General features: G+C 50.2%; 1 protein-coding gene across 1 annotated transcript in view; it reads left to right on the top strand.

The window, feature by feature from the left end:
* Positions 1-18,188, top strand: part of LOC123802086 (uncharacterized) — a 147,929-nt gene that overhangs the window by 7,190 nt on the left and 122,551 nt on the right. Inside the window, exon 5 of the mRNA XM_045812496.2 lies at positions 6,274-6,592. Coding sequence (XP_045668452.2) covers positions 6,274-6,592 — 319 coding nt within the window. The remainder of the gene's footprint in view (positions 1-6,273; positions 6,593-18,188) is intronic.

Genomic DNA, 18,188 nt, shown 5'->3' with positions numbered 1-18,188 from the left:
AGAGAGGGGAAGGAATCCCACTTAGCAAGAAGATGACCAAGCGGGTTCTGGAAAGGATACAGAAAAGGCAATGGCCATAGTCTCCCCTGGACTGAGGCTTAGTTCAGCAGCCAGTGCTTCCCAGAGGGAGACAGGGGCTATGAGTGAGGGGCCCTTATAAACTCTAGCACCTGCATTACCTCTCCTCACTTGTTAGTTTGTTCCGTGCTGTTTGTATTGCTGTAGGCATAACATAAACTCCCACAGACTGGAAAAGGTGGCGGGAGTGTTTGGGGTGATGGCAGGGAATGGGGGGTGGGCACAGGGTGACTGCATCCTGCTCCGTGGTTAGTCTGAGGGTCACGGCCTTGGCGAGGAGATACCTGTGTGGGCCAGAACGATGGGGGAGGCAAGCCCCTCGGATCCTCGCAGTGCCAGGGAAAGGACCAAGGACCACGTGTTCAACCCCAGCTCCCTGACCACTGTGGGCATTTGCCAACATCATGCAGTGCCTTGGGGATCCCCTCAGCCCCACTCTGCGTGAGGCATTCTGTGAGATAAGGAAAGGGAACCTCTGCTTTTGCAGGGTTGGACGTCCACAGGGCAACCTTGACTGACATCCGACAGGGGCCAGGGAGGGCGAGCTCTGTGGTAACACGCTGGCGTGTAGCAGGCTTGCCTGAGTGATGGAAGTCTCTTGATAAAGTCCCAGAGCATGGCCGGCTCCTGGAGGAGGTTGCCAAGCTGTGCGTATATCCGGCACGTACCCAGCTGTGGCCTTTCTCTCTCTAGTCTTCCATAGCCATCAAGGGACCCAGCACTCACGTTCAAGTGTTTGATCACCTTGTCCTGGGTGGCGATTCACCGTCTTCGCCTGCCCTCAAAAGTCCTGGCACTTGGACAGGCCTAGACTCGGTGTCTAGGCCTTCTCATTACCTGAACAGAAGGGTAGAGTCCCAGCTTGTTTTCTGTGGACCGAGAGAACCTGTGTTGATGGTGGTGAGGTAACTCAGTCAAGGATTGAAACTGTCCAATTTCCACTTGCCTGTTTCACTGACTTCAGTTCTGTGACGATTTTTGAGCACCTACTATGTGTAAGGCAGAACTAGATGCCTCTTCTGACAGAACTTCCATCCCTGCTGCTGTTTGAATGCTGGTCATCTGTGCAGAGTGGTGAGGTTTTTTATTAGAAAAATTTCCCCTTTGCCTCCCACGTTCTTCATTTCTATTGCTTCTCTGATAAAACAAAACAAAACAAAAGCTCTGAAACTCCTTATGGTGTCTGGCACCCCCAAATCTTTGGAGAATAAATGCATGAATGAACTTTGACTTAAGGCAATAGGTTTTATTGGCAATTGGGTGAAACCCTCAGAGGGTCAGTGTGTTTTTCCGAATTTTCCTTGGTTGTGGAATCTAAGAGGTGCGTTTACTTTGACCGCTCCTGGTGGCCCCCTCTGGCCAGCTGAGCTGTCCCCTGCAGACAGGGGACAGTTGCAATCAGGTGAATTTAGAGGAGTCTGTGGCTGTCCGTATTTTCCCAGGCCTATCTTTATTGATGGTTATTAAAGGCACACCACCACATGGCAATACGAAAGTACAAAGCCATTCCCAGGGTAAGGTGCGTGGGAAGAAGTGAGATACTGAGCTCCCAAACCATTCTACTGTAATCGCGGTCTGCCAAATCGATGCATAGTTAATCAGTAAGATTCGGGCAGCCAGGGTCCACCGCTGGGCAGCAGATGGGAAGGGGGAAAAGGCTGGTGGGGAGATCACTGTTCCTTCTGGAAAACTGGGAAAGAAATTGAGAAGGAGGTCACCTGGGAAAGGAGAGCCTGGTGGGCCGTCTCCCAGGTGGAGCAGGAGCCCTCAAACGGTCCGAGGAAGGACCCCTGCTGACCTCTTCGCTGGCCCTCACGCTCTGCTCATGCCAGCCCCTCGCGGAAGATTCTGTGTAACCAAGAGGGACGGCGTAATCGTGTGCAGACACGCTGGGTTTAATATGTGTAAATACAGCACACAAAAACACCAGTTTTTATAGAGCACCCCAACACACCTGTTGCTTTATGATGCTGATGATATTGATAAAGGGGCCTGTAAAGTTGAGGTGAAATGGCCTCATATTTAAATAGGAACTTCGAGTGTTTTACAGCTGAGATTGGACGGACCTGGTGATTATTTCTGTTAGGAATGTTGCATACGTATCTCTAGATACGTTTAGGGAAAACTGTAGTAGTGTGGCTAAAAGGCAACGAGGACGGGGCCAGACTGCCTCGGTTCATGTCCCAGCTTGTTCGTTTTCTAGCTATGTGACCTAACTCTTCCATACCTCGATTTCCCTCCCTGTTCAATGGGAGGGAGATAGTCCTAGTGCTTATAGGATTGCTGTGGGGACTGATATATAGAGTGCTTAGAATGGGGCCTGGCACGTTACCAATACAATGTAAGTTTGAGGTGCTTCTCTCAGTGCTCTCTGTGTATCGCCAGCGTGTAAGATAGGTAGCCTCGTTGATCAGAAAGAAAATCATAAGATGTTAGTTAATGCTTTCTAAGAAATGGATGGGCAACCACTGTGGTAAATTGGTCCACAAATATTTGGCAAAGCCAAGGCTTCAGCCAGTCTTTTATGAGTCACAGGCTGGGGGACCAGGAGGAACCTAAAAACTTATCTGGCTCCGGGACGCCCGGGTGGCTCAGTCGGTTGAGCATCCGACTCTTGATTTCCGCTCGGGTCATGATCTCAGGGTCGTGGGATCCAGCCCAATGTTGGGCTCCATGCTGGGCGTGGGGCCTGCTTGGGATTCTCTCTCTCCCTCTGCCCCTCCGTCCACCTGTTGCTCTCGTGCATACACATGCACTCTCACTCTCTCTCAAAAAAAATATTATCTGTCTCCTTCTCCTTTTCCAGAGAAGACAGTCCCTACCACACCAGTAGCCCTTTGGGTAGCCCTGCTTTGAATAATTGAACCGAGCCTCAGGCCCGCAGAAGGGAGAATTCTGGGTGCAGGCAAGGGCATCGGTGTGGGCCTGGCGCACAGGATGTGTGGGATGGCCCGGCCCCGCAGGGAGCTGCAGAGGGACCCTTAAGGCACGGGAGCAAACGTGGGCAGGCCCTCGCTGGAGCCGGTCACACTCACATGACATACGACTGGTGGAAAGATGAGTGTCTGAGGCCTTTCCTGCCCCGGCAGGTTCTTGCAGAGGACCGTAGAGCTTATGGTCCCGACTCGGTCACTTCTGAGAGGGAAAGGTAGTGCCGTTCAGGTTACGTCAGGACATCAGACATAACTTGGGACTCGTGGCCATCCTAGTTCTGTGGCCTGTGCTACGTTGTCCCTCTGGGTAGTCAGCTGTCTTTTTATCAGAGATACTTCCTAAGAAGGAATATTATTTTTAGTCACTGATGTCGTAGCACTTCTAAGTCTCTGGAAGGTGATGCCGTTGATGCCTCTTCCCTGAAGGGAGGAACCCCACTGTGGCACCTAGAGGACCTTATTCAGTGTATCTAGGAGAAGGGTGGGTCTGAGGGAGGCCCCGTAATGGTTGGACCGTTGCTTAAGGTATGGTTGACAGGACTTGGTCTCCTCTTGCATAGAGCAGACATGCTTTGGGCCTCCCCACCTTCCGGTCTGCATCAGGCTGTACGTTTGCGTAGCGATACCACCAGCGACTCCTGAGCCTGCCAAGCATGGCTGACAACATCCGTTTCTCTTGGGCATGTGAATGCAAAGAAAGCAAGTGCTATAATTTGAAATCCAGGCCCTTGTTTAATGGCAGGAGGAAGATCCCAAAGGAAAGAGCTTTTTCCCCACCTGAAATACTTGCCCTTTTCGTCTTATATTTGACTAAGTCTTTTATGGAAAAAAACAACAAAAATAACCCCCAAAACACTTTTTTTTTTTCCTGAATAGGTCAAAGTCAAGGTTTGCTCTTTGTTATTTTCTTAAAAAAAGACAAGAGAGAAAAGAAAACTGGGTCCCTTGCCTGCGTGTTCTCCTATGTGCCTATTTAATGATTAATAATACCTTTTGGGCTATTGTTTGATGTGGCCTCTGCTGGTTTGAACAGGAGAATACTGATTCACTCTTGAGGCATTTATGAATCACAAGTGTTTACCCTGAGACAATAAACGAAAGGGGGAGATTGAAAAAAAAAAAAAACCACCCAAATATGTTGAATTCTTTGAGCAAAAGCTGGAGATAACAGGGGATCTTAGTCTTTGATACCCTGTGTGGGGCCCACCGCTTTCTCTCACAGAATAAAGACCATGTCGAATGACCAAGATGAGGCATTTGAGTTTTATAGATTTTTCCTTTCACTTGCTGATAGGATTGAGGCAAGGTTTCCCCTTGTTTTCCAGGTCACACGCACCCCTTGTCTTCCTGCCTGTCTGGTCCCTGCATGTCAGTCGTTTATAAGGGAGTTTCTGGACGGGTCTTTAGGGGCACTGTTTCCCAGAGAGGGTGGATTCAAGACATGGAGAGACCTGATAGGCCTAGGTGACAGACCAGACCAGGGCGGCTAAGGAGGAGCCCCTAGATGACACCTGGTTTGTCACCTGAAACGAATTCTTCCACAGTCCCACTTGCAACAATAGGTCCTAGACTTATTTTCCATGCTTTCTGCCCTGAACCCTAGAGTTGAGTGAAAAAAAGATTGCTACATTTGCTTTTATAGCCCTTTAAATTTTTTTTTTTTTGAGATAATTTTAGACTTACAGAAAAGTTGCAACAATAGTGAGGGAGTTCTCCTACCCTTTCACCAATTTCCCCTCCGTTCATCGTCCTCCTTAATCATAGAGCAGTCATCAGCACTGAGCAAAGAATCTTGGTCCAGGGCTCTAAACTACAGACTTCTTTCCGATTTCATTATTTTTTTCTATTAGGTTTTTTTTTTTTTTTACTCCTTTTCGAGGAGCGCATCCAGGATTCCAGGTGGATTGAGTTGTCTGGTGTCCTCAGTCTCCTTCTCTCTGTGACAGTTCCGAAGTCTTTCCTCGTTTTCATGATGCTTTTAGGAGTACTGACCAGTTGTTTTTATAGCATGGCCTCCTGGGGTCTGTGTGATGTGTCCTCGTGATTATGTCGGGGAGCTGGGCTTCTGGCGAGCACGTGTCAGAGGCCGTATGTCCCTCCCAGGGCGGCAGGAGCAGGGGTGACATGATGCTGCTGTGTTTCGCTGCTGCTGTTAACATGATTATGAGGGGAGGACAATTTCTGCCAGGGTTGTCCACTGTCATGTGACGCTTTCCCCCTTCCTTTTCCCTAAACGTTTTTTGGGGGCGGGAATACTTCAAGATTCTGCAGATATGCTGTTTCTGCTAACAGTTCTGCCCACCAAATTTTGAATCTATCCAAGGATCTTGCCTGTGGCAATTACTGCTGTAGTCATCTAATAGTGATTTTTGATCTCCCTCACTCTTTTTACATTTATCAATTAGAACTCTCTTTCAGGAGGGATTGCATGGGGTTACGTGTGATAAAACAGAAATAAGAAATCCATACTCTTTTGGAGCCTACATCTTAGAAGGGGGGATAGACAAGCAACATAAATTGAGTGGGGTGGCAGTGTATTAGTAAGTGACAAGTACTGTAGAGAACAATCAAGTAGGGGAAGGGAGAGGAGAAGTGCAGGGAGCGGTGGGTTTGAATTGCATGGTCAGGGTAGACCTCTGAGGGAAGTCTCGAAGCTGGGGAGGGAACCAGCGTGTGAATATCTGGGGGGAAGCTTTCTAAGGAGGAGAAACTGCAGATGCAAAGGCTCTGAGTCAGGCCCACGCCTCTCGATGGGCCGTAGGAAAGTCAGGAGGCCAGCCTGGCTGGTGCGAAGTGAGCAAAATGCCAAGGGGAGAGAGGGGAGGAGGAAGCAGGGAGTGACGGACTAGATGCTGCGGGCTTGGGGCTGTGGCTCTGACGGAGGCCGGAGCCAGGCCAAGGTTTTGAGCAGAGGGGTCGCAGACTATACTTCATGTTACTAAAAGATCACGTTGGCTGCTCTGTGGTGGGCAAGGGCGGAGGCAAGGAGAGCACAGGTAGGAGCCCTAGCATTCAACCAGAAGGCGGTCGCACTGCGGGTGTATTGTGAAGAGAGAGCTACCACTGCCAGGATGGGGCTTCCTCGTGGCCAGCAGCTTCGGCCTGCCTCCAGAACCCCCAGGGGCAGATCCTTCCTCCCCGGCCTTGAAGTGGGGCTTCAGGCCCATGTCCGAGGAGCGCTGGCTGGCTACATTTACTCCAGGCACCGCGGCCTCTGCTGGGAGCCTTCTGTCACCTGGGTCCAACTTCCGTCTCTCCGCAGCGCACAGCAGGCCTCTCCCTGACCCGGGGCCAAGCTTCTGCTCTGGTCCACCCACCGCCTCCCATCTTCTCCAGATCCTTCCCATCCTCCGAGGAGGCCGCCCTCCAGCCCCGCTCTCGGAACACCTGCCCCTCGGTGGGGGACACTCACCAGATCCACTTCACATGTGCAGCCCCTGGAGACACACCACAGATGCACGTGGAGTCTCAGGGCCCCTTAGACACCAGGACCGGCCCCACGTGCCTCAGCGGCCTGTCAGCTGGTCTGTTGGTGTCTGGCATACCTTAAGAATGAAGCAATTATGTTTCCTCTTAATCACGTAAGTACATTTTGCGTTATACTCCACATATGTTCTTATTTCCTTTAATATAAAAATAACGTTTCTGACTCTCCCTCTGCCTAACTCTTCAAGTCAAATGGAAATTCCAGATTTGCTCTCGTTGGGCTATGCCGTACCCGTAGAGGGGTGCTGTAAAAAAATAGTTTGAGAAGTCAGGTGAGGGGTGCAGGGAGAGGTAGACGTCGCCGAGGGTTCATTTGCTGCTCTTGGATTTCTCTTTATCTAGTGATCGATTTAACTTTAAAATATGCACATGGTTAAAAATTTCAAGCAGTACCAAAGGGTAGATCCCGAAAAGTCGCCCTTCCATCTGTGGCCCCCGGCCCCCAAGCCCTGTCTCGAGGGCAGCCACTCTTACTTATCCCTTATATACCAGTCCGGGGCCGGCTCATGCACAGTCAATGGCTGGTAGCAGAAAGTGATGACCACTTGAAGGTAAACTGAGGCACCGTGAAACCCAGCCCCCAGCCATGTCCTTTCCAGGGCTAAGGAGGCTTCCATGCAGCAGGGTCAGCTAACCTGCCATTTCTATTATTGTCTTTGGCTCAGGCCCCCTAAGGGTACGTTTGCGAAGACCCCACGCCGGAGTGGGATTGGGACATTTGGCACTGCCCTCTGGCTCTGGGGTGGTGCCCTCACAGGGAGGTCTGCTGTCATTGAGCTAGTCCCTCCAGCAGTGTCAGCCAGCCAGAGGGAGGAGCGCCGCCCAAAGCTACATTGGGAAGAAAGGCAGTTGGGGGGTGGGGGGGGAGCCAGCCCCTGCGCTGGGATTACAGCAATGACAGTGAGGTTTCGGGGGGCTTTCTCATTCCTCCCCACTCCTCCTGTTCCTCAGAAGCTCACCTGAGAGGCAGCGCTCTTGGCCACCTTTCCCGTGGGAATTCAGCGCAGCCAGCAGAACCCCTGAACTCAGCTGGGCCACTGCCAGCAACCTTCAAGCCTTCCCCCACCCCCACCCCCCGCCGCTTACAGTGACATGATGTCATTTTTATTGAGGCAAGATTAGATTTTTTTCTAAGTTTGCAAAAGTGTGGTTCACATGATCTCTAGTACTTTTCCTATTGAGCGAAGACCACAGAGCTGCCAATTTCAATTTTCTTCAGCTTTTATCACTAGAAGAAGCTTAAAAGAAAAAAGGAAGGGGGAGAAAGTCTGAATGAAAATATTCCACTTGGCCCCGGCTGTTAGCGTGAGGGTGGCGGGGGACACCCGCATCGCCCGCTCCCTTTTGTGTAACAGTGCAACAGGAAGATGTCAGAAGACTGGACGTGGCCCTCGGTGCTGAACAACACACAGTGTCCACTGGTCTGAAGGGTCTTCCTGCCAGGAAACAGACGGGAGGGAAGGTACAACCTCGGGTCATTCACGGTCGTCAGGAGAGTATCAGAGAGGATGCTGATCCTTTGAAGGACTATTGGGTAAAATAGACTCTAGGAAAAGTTTCCTCCTCTTTATTCTAATTTTACTCATCTTTGAGTCTCATCTTTGGGGGCAAGATTTCCCGTTCATGCTTTCATTAGGCAGATTTATCGAGCATCTACTATGTGCCTGGCTCTGCTGCAGATATGGGGTGAGTAAGGGAAAGTACAGGCCATTCACTGTTCTTTTTTTTTTTTTTTTTACTAAGATTATTTATTTATTTATTTGACAGAGAGAGAGAGAGCAACAAGCAGGGGGAGCAGCAGAGGGAGAGGGAGAAGCAGGCTCCCTGCTGAGCAGGGAGCTCAATGCGGGGCTCGATCCCAGGACCCTGGGATCATGACCTGAGGTAAAGGCAGATGCTTAACCGACTGAGCCACCCAGGCGCCCTGCCATTCATTGTTCTTTAAGGGAAATTGAAGAATGCCCATTTACATGGATCATGGTTTTTCAGGTGCCAACTCAGCCTTCAAAATGAGTTGGTGTGATGGAAAACCGTGAAAAACATGAGATCCAATCACATATTTGGGGCATAAGATGAGAGAATGAGGTCTAGAAGAGTACAGGACATGCCAAAGAAATACATGTCTCGGGGCGCCTGGGTGTCTCAGTCCGTTAAGCATCTGCCTTTGGCTCAGGTCCTGATCCCAGGGTCCTGTGATCGAGTCCCGTATTAGGCTTCTTGCTTAGCGGGGAGCCTGCTTCTCCCTCTGCCTGCTACTCCCCCTGCTTGTGTGCTCTCTCTCTGACAAATAAATAACTAAAACTAAAACTAAAAATAAATATGTGTTTCCCGCTCCATAGGAGTCTTAAAGTAGAAACAACATTCACACGACACCACCATTGACGGGCCATGTTCAGATTCCTGCTGGTATGTTCCTCACCACAACCTGTGAAGTAGGAGGGGCAAAATTCACCACAGCTCAACGCTGCACCTGGCATGCCGTAGGTGCTCAGTGAGGGTTTGCCGAATAAATGTTGAGTAAACCCCCAATTTCCAGAGGTCAAACAGGTTCACAAGTAATCAAGAGATTGGTCCCAAGTCACTTGGGAGTAAGTGGCAGCGTCAAGAGTTGAACCGAGAGGTCTTGCATTCACACATCAAAGCTCATCAGTACTCAGGACTCCTGGAGGCACTGCCTCTGGAGAATTCTCTAAACTACTGGCCTCTCTTTGGCTCGCAGGAAGGTGACTCTGGAGGCAATGTCCTCGAAGGTTGCAGTGAGGCTTTGAAGAGTCATTCCAGTGGATGGAGGCCAAGGTGGCTTCAGAAACGTGGACAGGACATCTCATGAGGTGATCCTGCTTGGTTGGAAGGTTCTCCCAGGGTTGACTTGGTTGTGCTAAGAAACATGGGCGTCAGGTGTTGTTCTTCAGGTACGGACTTCTAAGTGGTCCCAACCTGGGTAGGAGTATCGTTGTGGAAGTCTATGCCGCTCTCCGACTCGCTCTGTCTCTGTCCGTTATGTGGAACAGAAGAAGCAGGGTTCAGAGCAAACTTGTGAAGGAACTCTCCCCATTTGTGTCTTGCGGACCTTGATTTTGCTCCTCCACAGAGGGAGAGACGGACTGTGTTGGGAGTGAGGTGAGTCCCAAGTGGTTTCTCAGGCTTTGTCGGGGTGACAGAGCTAGCAGCTGCATCTCACTGGCCCAGAAGAGACCTGGAAAGGGATTGAGCCCCTTCTTTTGCCTGCAGGGGCTGGTGCTGGTTATGTCCCCATGGAAGTATGCCATGTGGGGACAAGGAGGAGGTGTAGGAAAAGAGGGTCTGTCTGGATGAGAAAGGAGACCAGAGTGTGAAACTTCATCTTTTCCTCTACTCTATGCTAAGGATGTGAGGTTGAACAGAAAGCTTTGTACTGCAAGTCAGGGAAGAATCCGGGTTCTAGTCCTGCCTCTGCCGTAGACTCACGGTATATGTCCCTGCAGATGGTATTCATTGCTCCCTCTCTGGGCCTCAGTTTCCCCATCAGTAGTCTAATGGTTTTCAACCAATGCTTTGGGAGGTGTTTCCTCCCAGGGAGTGCGGGGTCTGAACCTGGAGGTGATGCTGGGCCGAGGGGCTCCTGTAAGCCCTCTGATACTTCTACCAGAACGGTTTGGCCTTTGCTTGCTCACACATTCCACGTCCTCATATGATTTTGTTCAAGGAAAGAGTTCGTTGGTTTTTGTGTTTAAGTTTGAAAACCACCAACTTAGAGACTCAAAAATCCTTTCCAACATGAAAATCTTATGATTCTTCCCTTGGGCCTCCCTGACTTTTGGACTTTGTCTCCTCTACCCCGTAGCACGTTCTGCCTTCCCTGCTTATATCCTTGTTCTTCTCTTTCCAAAGGCTCCTCGCAAGCCAATTCCACAAATAATTATGAGCATGTGGGGCCTGCTGCAAAGGCTGCCTGGGACAGGGCACCCAGCCCTCAAACCGCTCACGCTATGTGGTGGGCTGGGGACAGTTGAGCCAAAGACTACAGAACTACACTGTCTCACTCATATGCTTCCCCTATAACTGGGACCTCGTCTTACCTCTCTCACCCACAGCCGGCACATGTAGGACAGAGAGTAGGTGCTTAGAAACTATCTCCCGAAAGGACTGAAGAATGAATGGCCTGTTCCCCTCTTTGGGAGGAATCACAGATGTCCCTGTAGCGAAGGGCCTTCCCAAGACCGACTGGAGCTTGGTGGCTGCTGTGAGCTCTCTGTGTTCCTTTTACGAGCTGGGTTGGTTATGGCTCTTCTGGGTCATCCCCTGTTACGGGTCAAACTGTGTCCCCTTAAAAAAGATGTTGAAGTCCTAACCCCCAGTACTTCAAAATGTGACCTTATCTGGAAAATATGGGTTGTTAGAGGTTTGTTCAAGGGAGGTTGCTGATGTAATTAGCTAAGATGAGGTCATGCTGGATAGAGTAGGGTGGGCCCTTAATCCAGTGTGAGTGGTGTCTTTGCAAGAAGAGAAGAAGACACACAGGGAGAAGACAGTCATGTGACAATGGAGGCAGAGATGGGAGTGATGCACACAGAAGCCAAGCGGCGCTAAGGAATGCCAGCAGGCGCCAGAAGCTACGAGAGGCGAGGCAAGGGGCAAGCCAGGATTCCCCCCTGTAGATTTTAGAGGGAATGTGGCCCTGCTGACTCCTTGATCTCAGACTTTCAGCCCCCAGAACTGTGAGACAATACATTTCTGTTGTTTTTTTTAAAGATTTTATTTATTTATCAGAGAGAGAGAGAACGAAAGAGAGCACAGAGGCAGAGGTAGGGAGAGAAGCAGACTCCGTGCTGAGCAAAGAGCCAGATTCGGGGCTCGATCCCAGGACCCTGGGATCATGACCCAAGCCAAAGACAGACGCTTAACCTTAACCGACTGAGCCCCCCAGGCGCCCCTACATTTCTATTGTCTTCAGCCCCCCAGTCTGTGGTACTTTGCGAGGGCAACCCTAGGGAACGAATACATCACCCTGCCCCCAATGTTACACTTAAAAGGAAAATCTACAGCCTCTTTTTCCTTTAACCTCTATGAAGTATTCACAAGAACATATGTTTGGCTTGAATTTACTGTTTTGAAGCATGAATTAGTCTCTCATCAAAACACTTCATGTATTTAAAGCTCTAAAATCCTCGTATATTGGGTCATATATGTGCATATATTGGATAGTAAAATAGACAAATCAGAAAGCAAATGACTCCCCCCCCCCAACAAACCCCAAACTCCACTCCCAGCCCTCATCTTTTTTTAAAGGCAAATTTGCTGAGAATTGGCTGCTTCCTTTGACTTGCGAGTTGAAATGGGAGCTGGGTCTGGGGCTGAGTTTCACTTTCCTCTGGGCACGCTTGTCTGGATTCAGTGGGCTGCAGCATCACTGTTCATCCCTCTGCAGAAGTGATTTTACTCGCTTCTGACTATTCTTCTTGAGTTTTGTTTCACTGGCATCTTCCTGGGGGCTGGTTGCCCGCTCTGACTTCTCCTGGGTGCCCTTGCTCAAGCAAGCACGGCCCCTCCTCCTCCATCCCCAAGGAGATTCAGGAATTCGTAGGACCCACCTCACTCTGGGTTATTGAATAACTGGTGGGGCATCGGGTGTCAGGGCTAAGAAAACAGAACTGCCTACCTGTTGGGCCAAATGACCTCACAGCCCCAGCTGGTCTCATGGCGCCGCCAGTGACACCTTCCGACAAGCCCCGCCTACCTCGTACTGTTCTGAACACCTGACCTGATTATTGTCACTGTGCTCAGGTGAATGACAGCAGCCTAAGGCTCTGACTAAGCCTAGAGCAGTCTTGCTGGACGGGGAGGGGGTCTTTTTTTACAGCCTCAAGAACAGAAGATGGGAGTCGGAAGGAATGAAAGGCTTATTGCATTTTAGCTCAAAATCCACCATTAACCTCCCAACCTGGATCTCCAGTCCCCGTAGGTGTGGAGAAGACCACACCATCACCACCCACCCCCACACTTCCCCTCCCCCAAATCTGACCTGGCTGACTGGGGCTTTGCTGCAAGGAAGAGAAGTTTCTGGTGCCATTTTTCCAGCATGGGTACCACAGCAGCAATAATGTGGGTAACTTTGATCCACAAATCGTTGGTGGGGAAAACCATCTCCCCGGGTTTCAGCAGACGACCAGGGGCCTCCCTTAGGTTGTATCTGGGGAACTGCTGGCTTCCCAGTCAGTGTCTCTGACAGATGACTGCCAAGACCAGGAGAACGGGGCATGATCTCAGACAGCAAGTTGTGGTCTCCTCAAGTTTGGGTTGGAAGAACTGGAGGTCACTGAAGGTGTTCTGTGGTGACATTAAATTCATGCATTTGCTCACTCATTCATTCACTTATTTGTTCATTAATTGGACATTTTCTGAATTCGTACATTACAGGCCATGCACTGTGTGATGTGTTGGGGGAATAAAGACAATGTCACAGTTAGTGATGCTAGTGTGACTTGTGCCTAAGGAGAAGTCTGTCCACGGGGCTGAGAAAGTTCTGGGGAAGAAGAGATCAACCAGTGTCCCCTGGACGCAGGGCTTGCTCTCATGGGCTGAAAATTACCTGGACACTTAAGAGCTGTCACAGGAGCGCAAAAGGAGCCTGGAAGGGGAGTGTCCGTCCTCCCCAAGCAGGCGGGGGCGGCGGGGGGGGGGAGGCAGGTACAGAAATGGTTCAGCCCAGTGGTCTCCTTGGAATTGTCGTGTGCCTTCCAACTTCCTTATATGAAGGATTTCCTTAGAAAAGACAGGGAGAGAAATCAAAAGAAAGCAGAGTTCCAAACTTTTTTTTTTTTTTAAAGATTTTATTTATGTATTTGAGACAGAGAGGGAGAGAGAGAGAGAGAGTGCATGCGCGCGGGTGCACAAGCTGGGGCAAGGGGCAGAGGGAGCAGCAGGCTCCCCGTTGAGCAAGGAGCCTGATGTGGGGCTTGATCCCAGAACCCTGGGATCATGACCTGAGCCAAAGGCAGACGCTTAACCCACTGAGCCACCCACGTGCCCCAGATTCCCAAATGTTTCGAGACAGAATTGGTTATGGCACATAGGACCCTATCCTTTCATTTCACAAAAAGAGGTCATAGGCTGTCCTTTGGTCAACTCTCGGTCTCGGTTACAAATGAATTTATAAATACGTGGAGCTCTGGGCCTCTCTCCCAAGGTCAGACGTCCATGTTTGCTTGTGCGTGCACTGGCTTCAGATCTCATTGGAACCATGCTGTTTTATGTACTAGCCTAACACACCCTAAAGCAGACCTTCTCCAGCTTAGCACCTTAGCAGAACAATATTGGCAAATCGTTTATCAAAGGGTCATGCCTGTTTTTATTTCCGTAGTATGTGGGAGTAAACGAGTTTAATTCTAAATTATCTGCTATTTGTCTCTTGCCAAACACATGAATGAGAATGAATTTAACCCTGTCCCTGTATCTGATAGAGGCAACACAAAGAAATAGGTTTGCTTTGCATGAGTTTAGTTCTGTTACATTGAATTATAAATTAAATATGACCTTAGCTTTTCTTAGGTATCATTACCAAACAAAAAAGGTGCTTTTTGCATTCTTCTTCTAAACATCTTTGAGAACCCCATCCACTGGGCCACTCAGTGTCCCTTCTATTGGGACATATTAACTCTTTCACTTCAGCCTTGTTTCCATTTGTGTATCAAATAATAATACCTTGGCTCTCAAGAGCTCAGAGTTCACCTTGGTGCTTGCGGGAAGTAAAGGTTTCTGAAACCACCTCTTCCCCTCTTTTGGAGAGATTGAAAATAGGCTCAAGGACCCCAAGCCAAAGGCACATCAGGTATCAGTGTAATTGACGAGGACGGAAGCTTCCAAAACTGCAGGGTCTCTTTTAACCCCTGTATTGTGGAGTGAGGTGGGACCTCCGACTTCTTCCCTGCGCTGGACCTTGGGACCTGCTTGTTCTGCCAAGCAGAGCCTGAGTCCACGTCTTTAAATTACCGCAAGGCAAGAGTGTGAGCTTGCTTCTAGAAAGCCGGGAGAGTGGCAGCAGCAGGAGAATGCCGACTGTCCCGCTTGGTGGTGGTGGTGGGCAGCGAGGGGTGAGTCCCTGTGCAGGTGGCCAAGGGCTGAAGTCTGGAAGGGGGCAGAGAACAGGTGTCTGTCCTGCTGTGAGGAGACCAAGGCGCAGAAGGCAGGGACTGCATCATGGTGCCCCCCGATTCAGTGACCACCTCTTGGTACGTGTGGTGCTCACCAGTCTCATTAGCTACTCGCCTCCCCAGGAGGAGAGAGCCGGGAAAGTTCCACTCCACCCCTCCCCTCGTGGACTGCGGTGTATAAGTCAAGTCCCTCCTCCGTAGAAGGGTGAAGAAGAGAAAATGAGGTTTACTAAACTGCAGTAGTCCGCTAACCTAGCTGTTTAACATAATTGTCCCTTTCTTTCCTCAGTGATGTTTTGGATTTTTCCCTCCATTTGTTTCTTGGGCTTTGCTATTATACAGGTATTTGTTTTTTAATTGAAAGCAACCTAAATTTTTGTATGATATGACATACACGTAAATAACCAAAGGCTTGGAGTTCTAAGGCTGACATGTGCAAGACAGAGTGAACAAATGAAGACACTTTATGGGGGAGGCCTTAACCGCTAGGACTCCAGCAAGAACTCAAGTCAGCGGGATGATTTTCTACAGGTGCCAGGGCCTGAGTTGGGTGTGACTGAGCGCAAAGTCAGGAGATCGAAGACAGTGTTGGAAGTGGGAATAATCGTGAGTAGATATGAACAATTGTCATTCCTTTAGCCCTTTACAGTTTGTATTTTAACACTCATTATACATACCCCTTAATCTTCACACTAAGCCCATGAGTGCATATTATTATCATCCCTGTTTTAGCCATGGGAAACTAGGCTCAGAGAGTTCCAATGGTGGATCTGGGGGTCACACCTGGGGCTTCTGGCCCCAAATTGTATCTTTACCTCACCCTCTGTCCTACACTGTCTGGGCTGGGGAAGGGGACCGACTGGACTAAAAGGGAAAAAGTGCTCTGGAGAGCAAAGGAAAATTATGATACTGAGTTAAGACTGAGCCAGACCGAGGAGGTCCAGTGCAGATTTCACGTGGAGGAAATAGGGAGCCATTGAAGGCTTTTGACTAGGAGTGTCACATGATACAAGTAGTAGGATCCATTGGTCCGTAACTAGTGTTCCCAGAGGCTTGGGAGGTGGAAAGAGGGAATATGGGAGTAGAGATGCTGAAAGGGGGCTTCAGGAAGAACCCTGGGTCTCCAGATTCTATTGTTAGCACCCAGGATGTTACTGGCTTTTTTCTTGGGATTCACTACCGTGCCATGGAGCTGGAGTTAGACACAGCTGAGGTAGTCCGTCCCTTTCATCCCCTGTCTTTATTAATGAGCTGGTATGTCTGACGTCTGTTCCACATGATTTTGAGCATTTCTGCTGTACCCCACCTCGGGGGGCCCTCTCTAAGCAAAGCTGTGATTAAAACCATGCACTAAGATGATTTAGAGTTGGAGCAAACATCGACTTTTATTAAATAAATTTCATGAATATTTACTGAGAACCATCTACGTGCTGGGTGCTGTGCAAAGTTGTACTTGTGCGGAGATGGAAGGAATGGGTTGCAGAGAGGCGTGTTCAGGTGCTGCCAGGCTCCAGGGGGCGAGGAGGCAGGGAGAGAGAGAGAGAGAGAGAAAGCGCAGAGCGCGCGCGCGCCCGGGCGCGCGCGGGGGCGGGGGCGGGGGCGGAGCTTAGACAGGGACACAAAGAACGCAGGAGAGGGCTACCAAGACTGGCTCCTTTTCACACCAGGAGGACCGGGATTAGGCACGGATCCACCTGCAGCCGTGAATGTCCCACTCTGAGGTTGCCTTTGTCGGAGGATCAAAGGGTGTCTCGGAGCTGCCAGCAGCCCCAGCCCCAGCTAACTGCTCCTTTCTGCTCTGCTGCGGGCCAGCCCTCTGAAACTGGCTGCTCCAGAATGTCGAGTTGGGAGTCTGTCTCCTCCCCCTCCTCCCTCCTCTCTGCTCCCCTGGGGCTGCAGTAGAGCGCCCCACCCTCGAAGGGGAAGTCTGTGCTGCGAGGTGCAACAGGACACCTGAGTCCTGCGTCACTGTATGCCCTTGGGCAAGTTATTTCTTCTCTTTGGTTCCTTCCTCTTTCGGAATTGGAGCAGCTCCGGGAGCTCTAAAGATGCGATGCGATGGGATGGTGATTACTACAGAATTGCAATGTCCTGCGTGCGTGCATGTGTGCGCGCGCGCGCGTGTGTATGTGACTTGCTGTTTAATAGGGTGCTAAGACAGCAGGGGGGCTGGCCTTCCCGTCCCCCACCCCCACACGTGTGGCTCTCATTACTGTCAGGAGGCCTTAAGTCGGGCCCCATGGAGATGAGAACAGACCCCTTCATTAGGCACCGTTCCCAGAGCCAGAGAGGGACCAGCCTGGGCCTGGCTGCCCTGGCGTCGCGGGGAGCCCAGCCTGCAGGGCTGGAGGGGGGATGAGAGGGGGAGGCTGAGGGCCGGGGCATCTGAAGGACTCAGCAGGTTTACACTTCGCTGACCCGATGGATGAATGGGGCCCTGTCCACCCACATGGGGGCCTGGAATCTTCAATTATGGCAATTACATCAACAGGTCGGAAGGGCAGCACTTTCCACTGAAGAGGTTCAGGGCTTAAAAGAAAAATCCTAAAGCCACTGTTTTTTTTTTTTCCCCTTTCTTTCTTTTAAGGGGATTGGGTTGATGGAAGAAGACCCCCATCTGCAGTCTAATTGGGCTGTGGGTAGGAAACAAAGATGTGGCACGTTTTGCGGGTAAAATCTGGCTGGCACGTGTGTTCATCCGCTTCTGGACTTCTGGCTCTTCTCTCAAGTCGACTTTGTGTTGCAGTTCCCGGTGCACGTGTGGCTCCCCTGTCGTCTAACTGAGGGAGGGACGTGGCGCCTCCATCCCTGAAGCTTCCCGGCATGCAGTGCAGTGGGCGCCACTCAAGGCAGCACTGAACTGGCCTCCGAGGGTCGGGAGGGTTGAGTTAGACCTTGGAGAAGTCATGCAGTCTCTCCGACCCTTGGTTTCCCTAGCTGTATAATGGGCATAATGCTTTCTAACCTTTCTCCTTCCTTAGCTTTTAAAGAAGACTCTAGTTCCTGCTCTGTACTCAAGCTTATTAGTGGGTTTTTTGTTTCGTTTTTTCTCTCAGCCACCATGCTGCTGGGTGGGTGAGACTCAAGTGAGGCTCCCGCGCAGCGGCCCGGGCATCAGCTGGGAGCTTGTTAGAAATGCAGAGTCTCGGGCTGCACACCAGACAGACTGAATCTGCATTCGAGCAACCTCCCCAGGAAATTCGTGTGCACATGACGGTTTGAGAAGCTCGGCTCTAGACGGAAGCTCGCATACCACACACATTAGTTGAGGGAGAGTGAACGAGACTGAGCCTTGTGGCCTTGCTCTCATCTATAAAATGGGGATAATGATACCTGTTCTTTCCCATAGCGGGGATGCTGGGAGATCACACAGTGTACAGTTGACCCTGGAACAACACAGGTTTGAACTGCGTGGGTCCACTTATATGTGGATTTTTTCCCCATAAATATGGTAACGTCCTGTGAATGTATTTTGTCTTCCTTATGATTTTCTTAATAACATTGTCTTCCTTTAGTTTATTTATTGTAAGAATACAGTATATAACACATGTAACACACGGAA

This window comes from Ursus americanus, chromosome 4 (genome assembly GCF_024610735.1).
Source record: "Ursus americanus isolate L20-20 chromosome 4, mUrsAme1.1.p, whole genome shotgun sequence".
In the NCBI taxonomy this organism is placed as follows: domain Eukaryota; kingdom Metazoa; phylum Chordata; class Mammalia; order Carnivora; family Ursidae; genus Ursus; species Ursus americanus.
The sequence above is the reverse complement of the archived record's forward strand: the minus strand, read 5'-3'. Positions and strand labels throughout refer to the sequence as shown.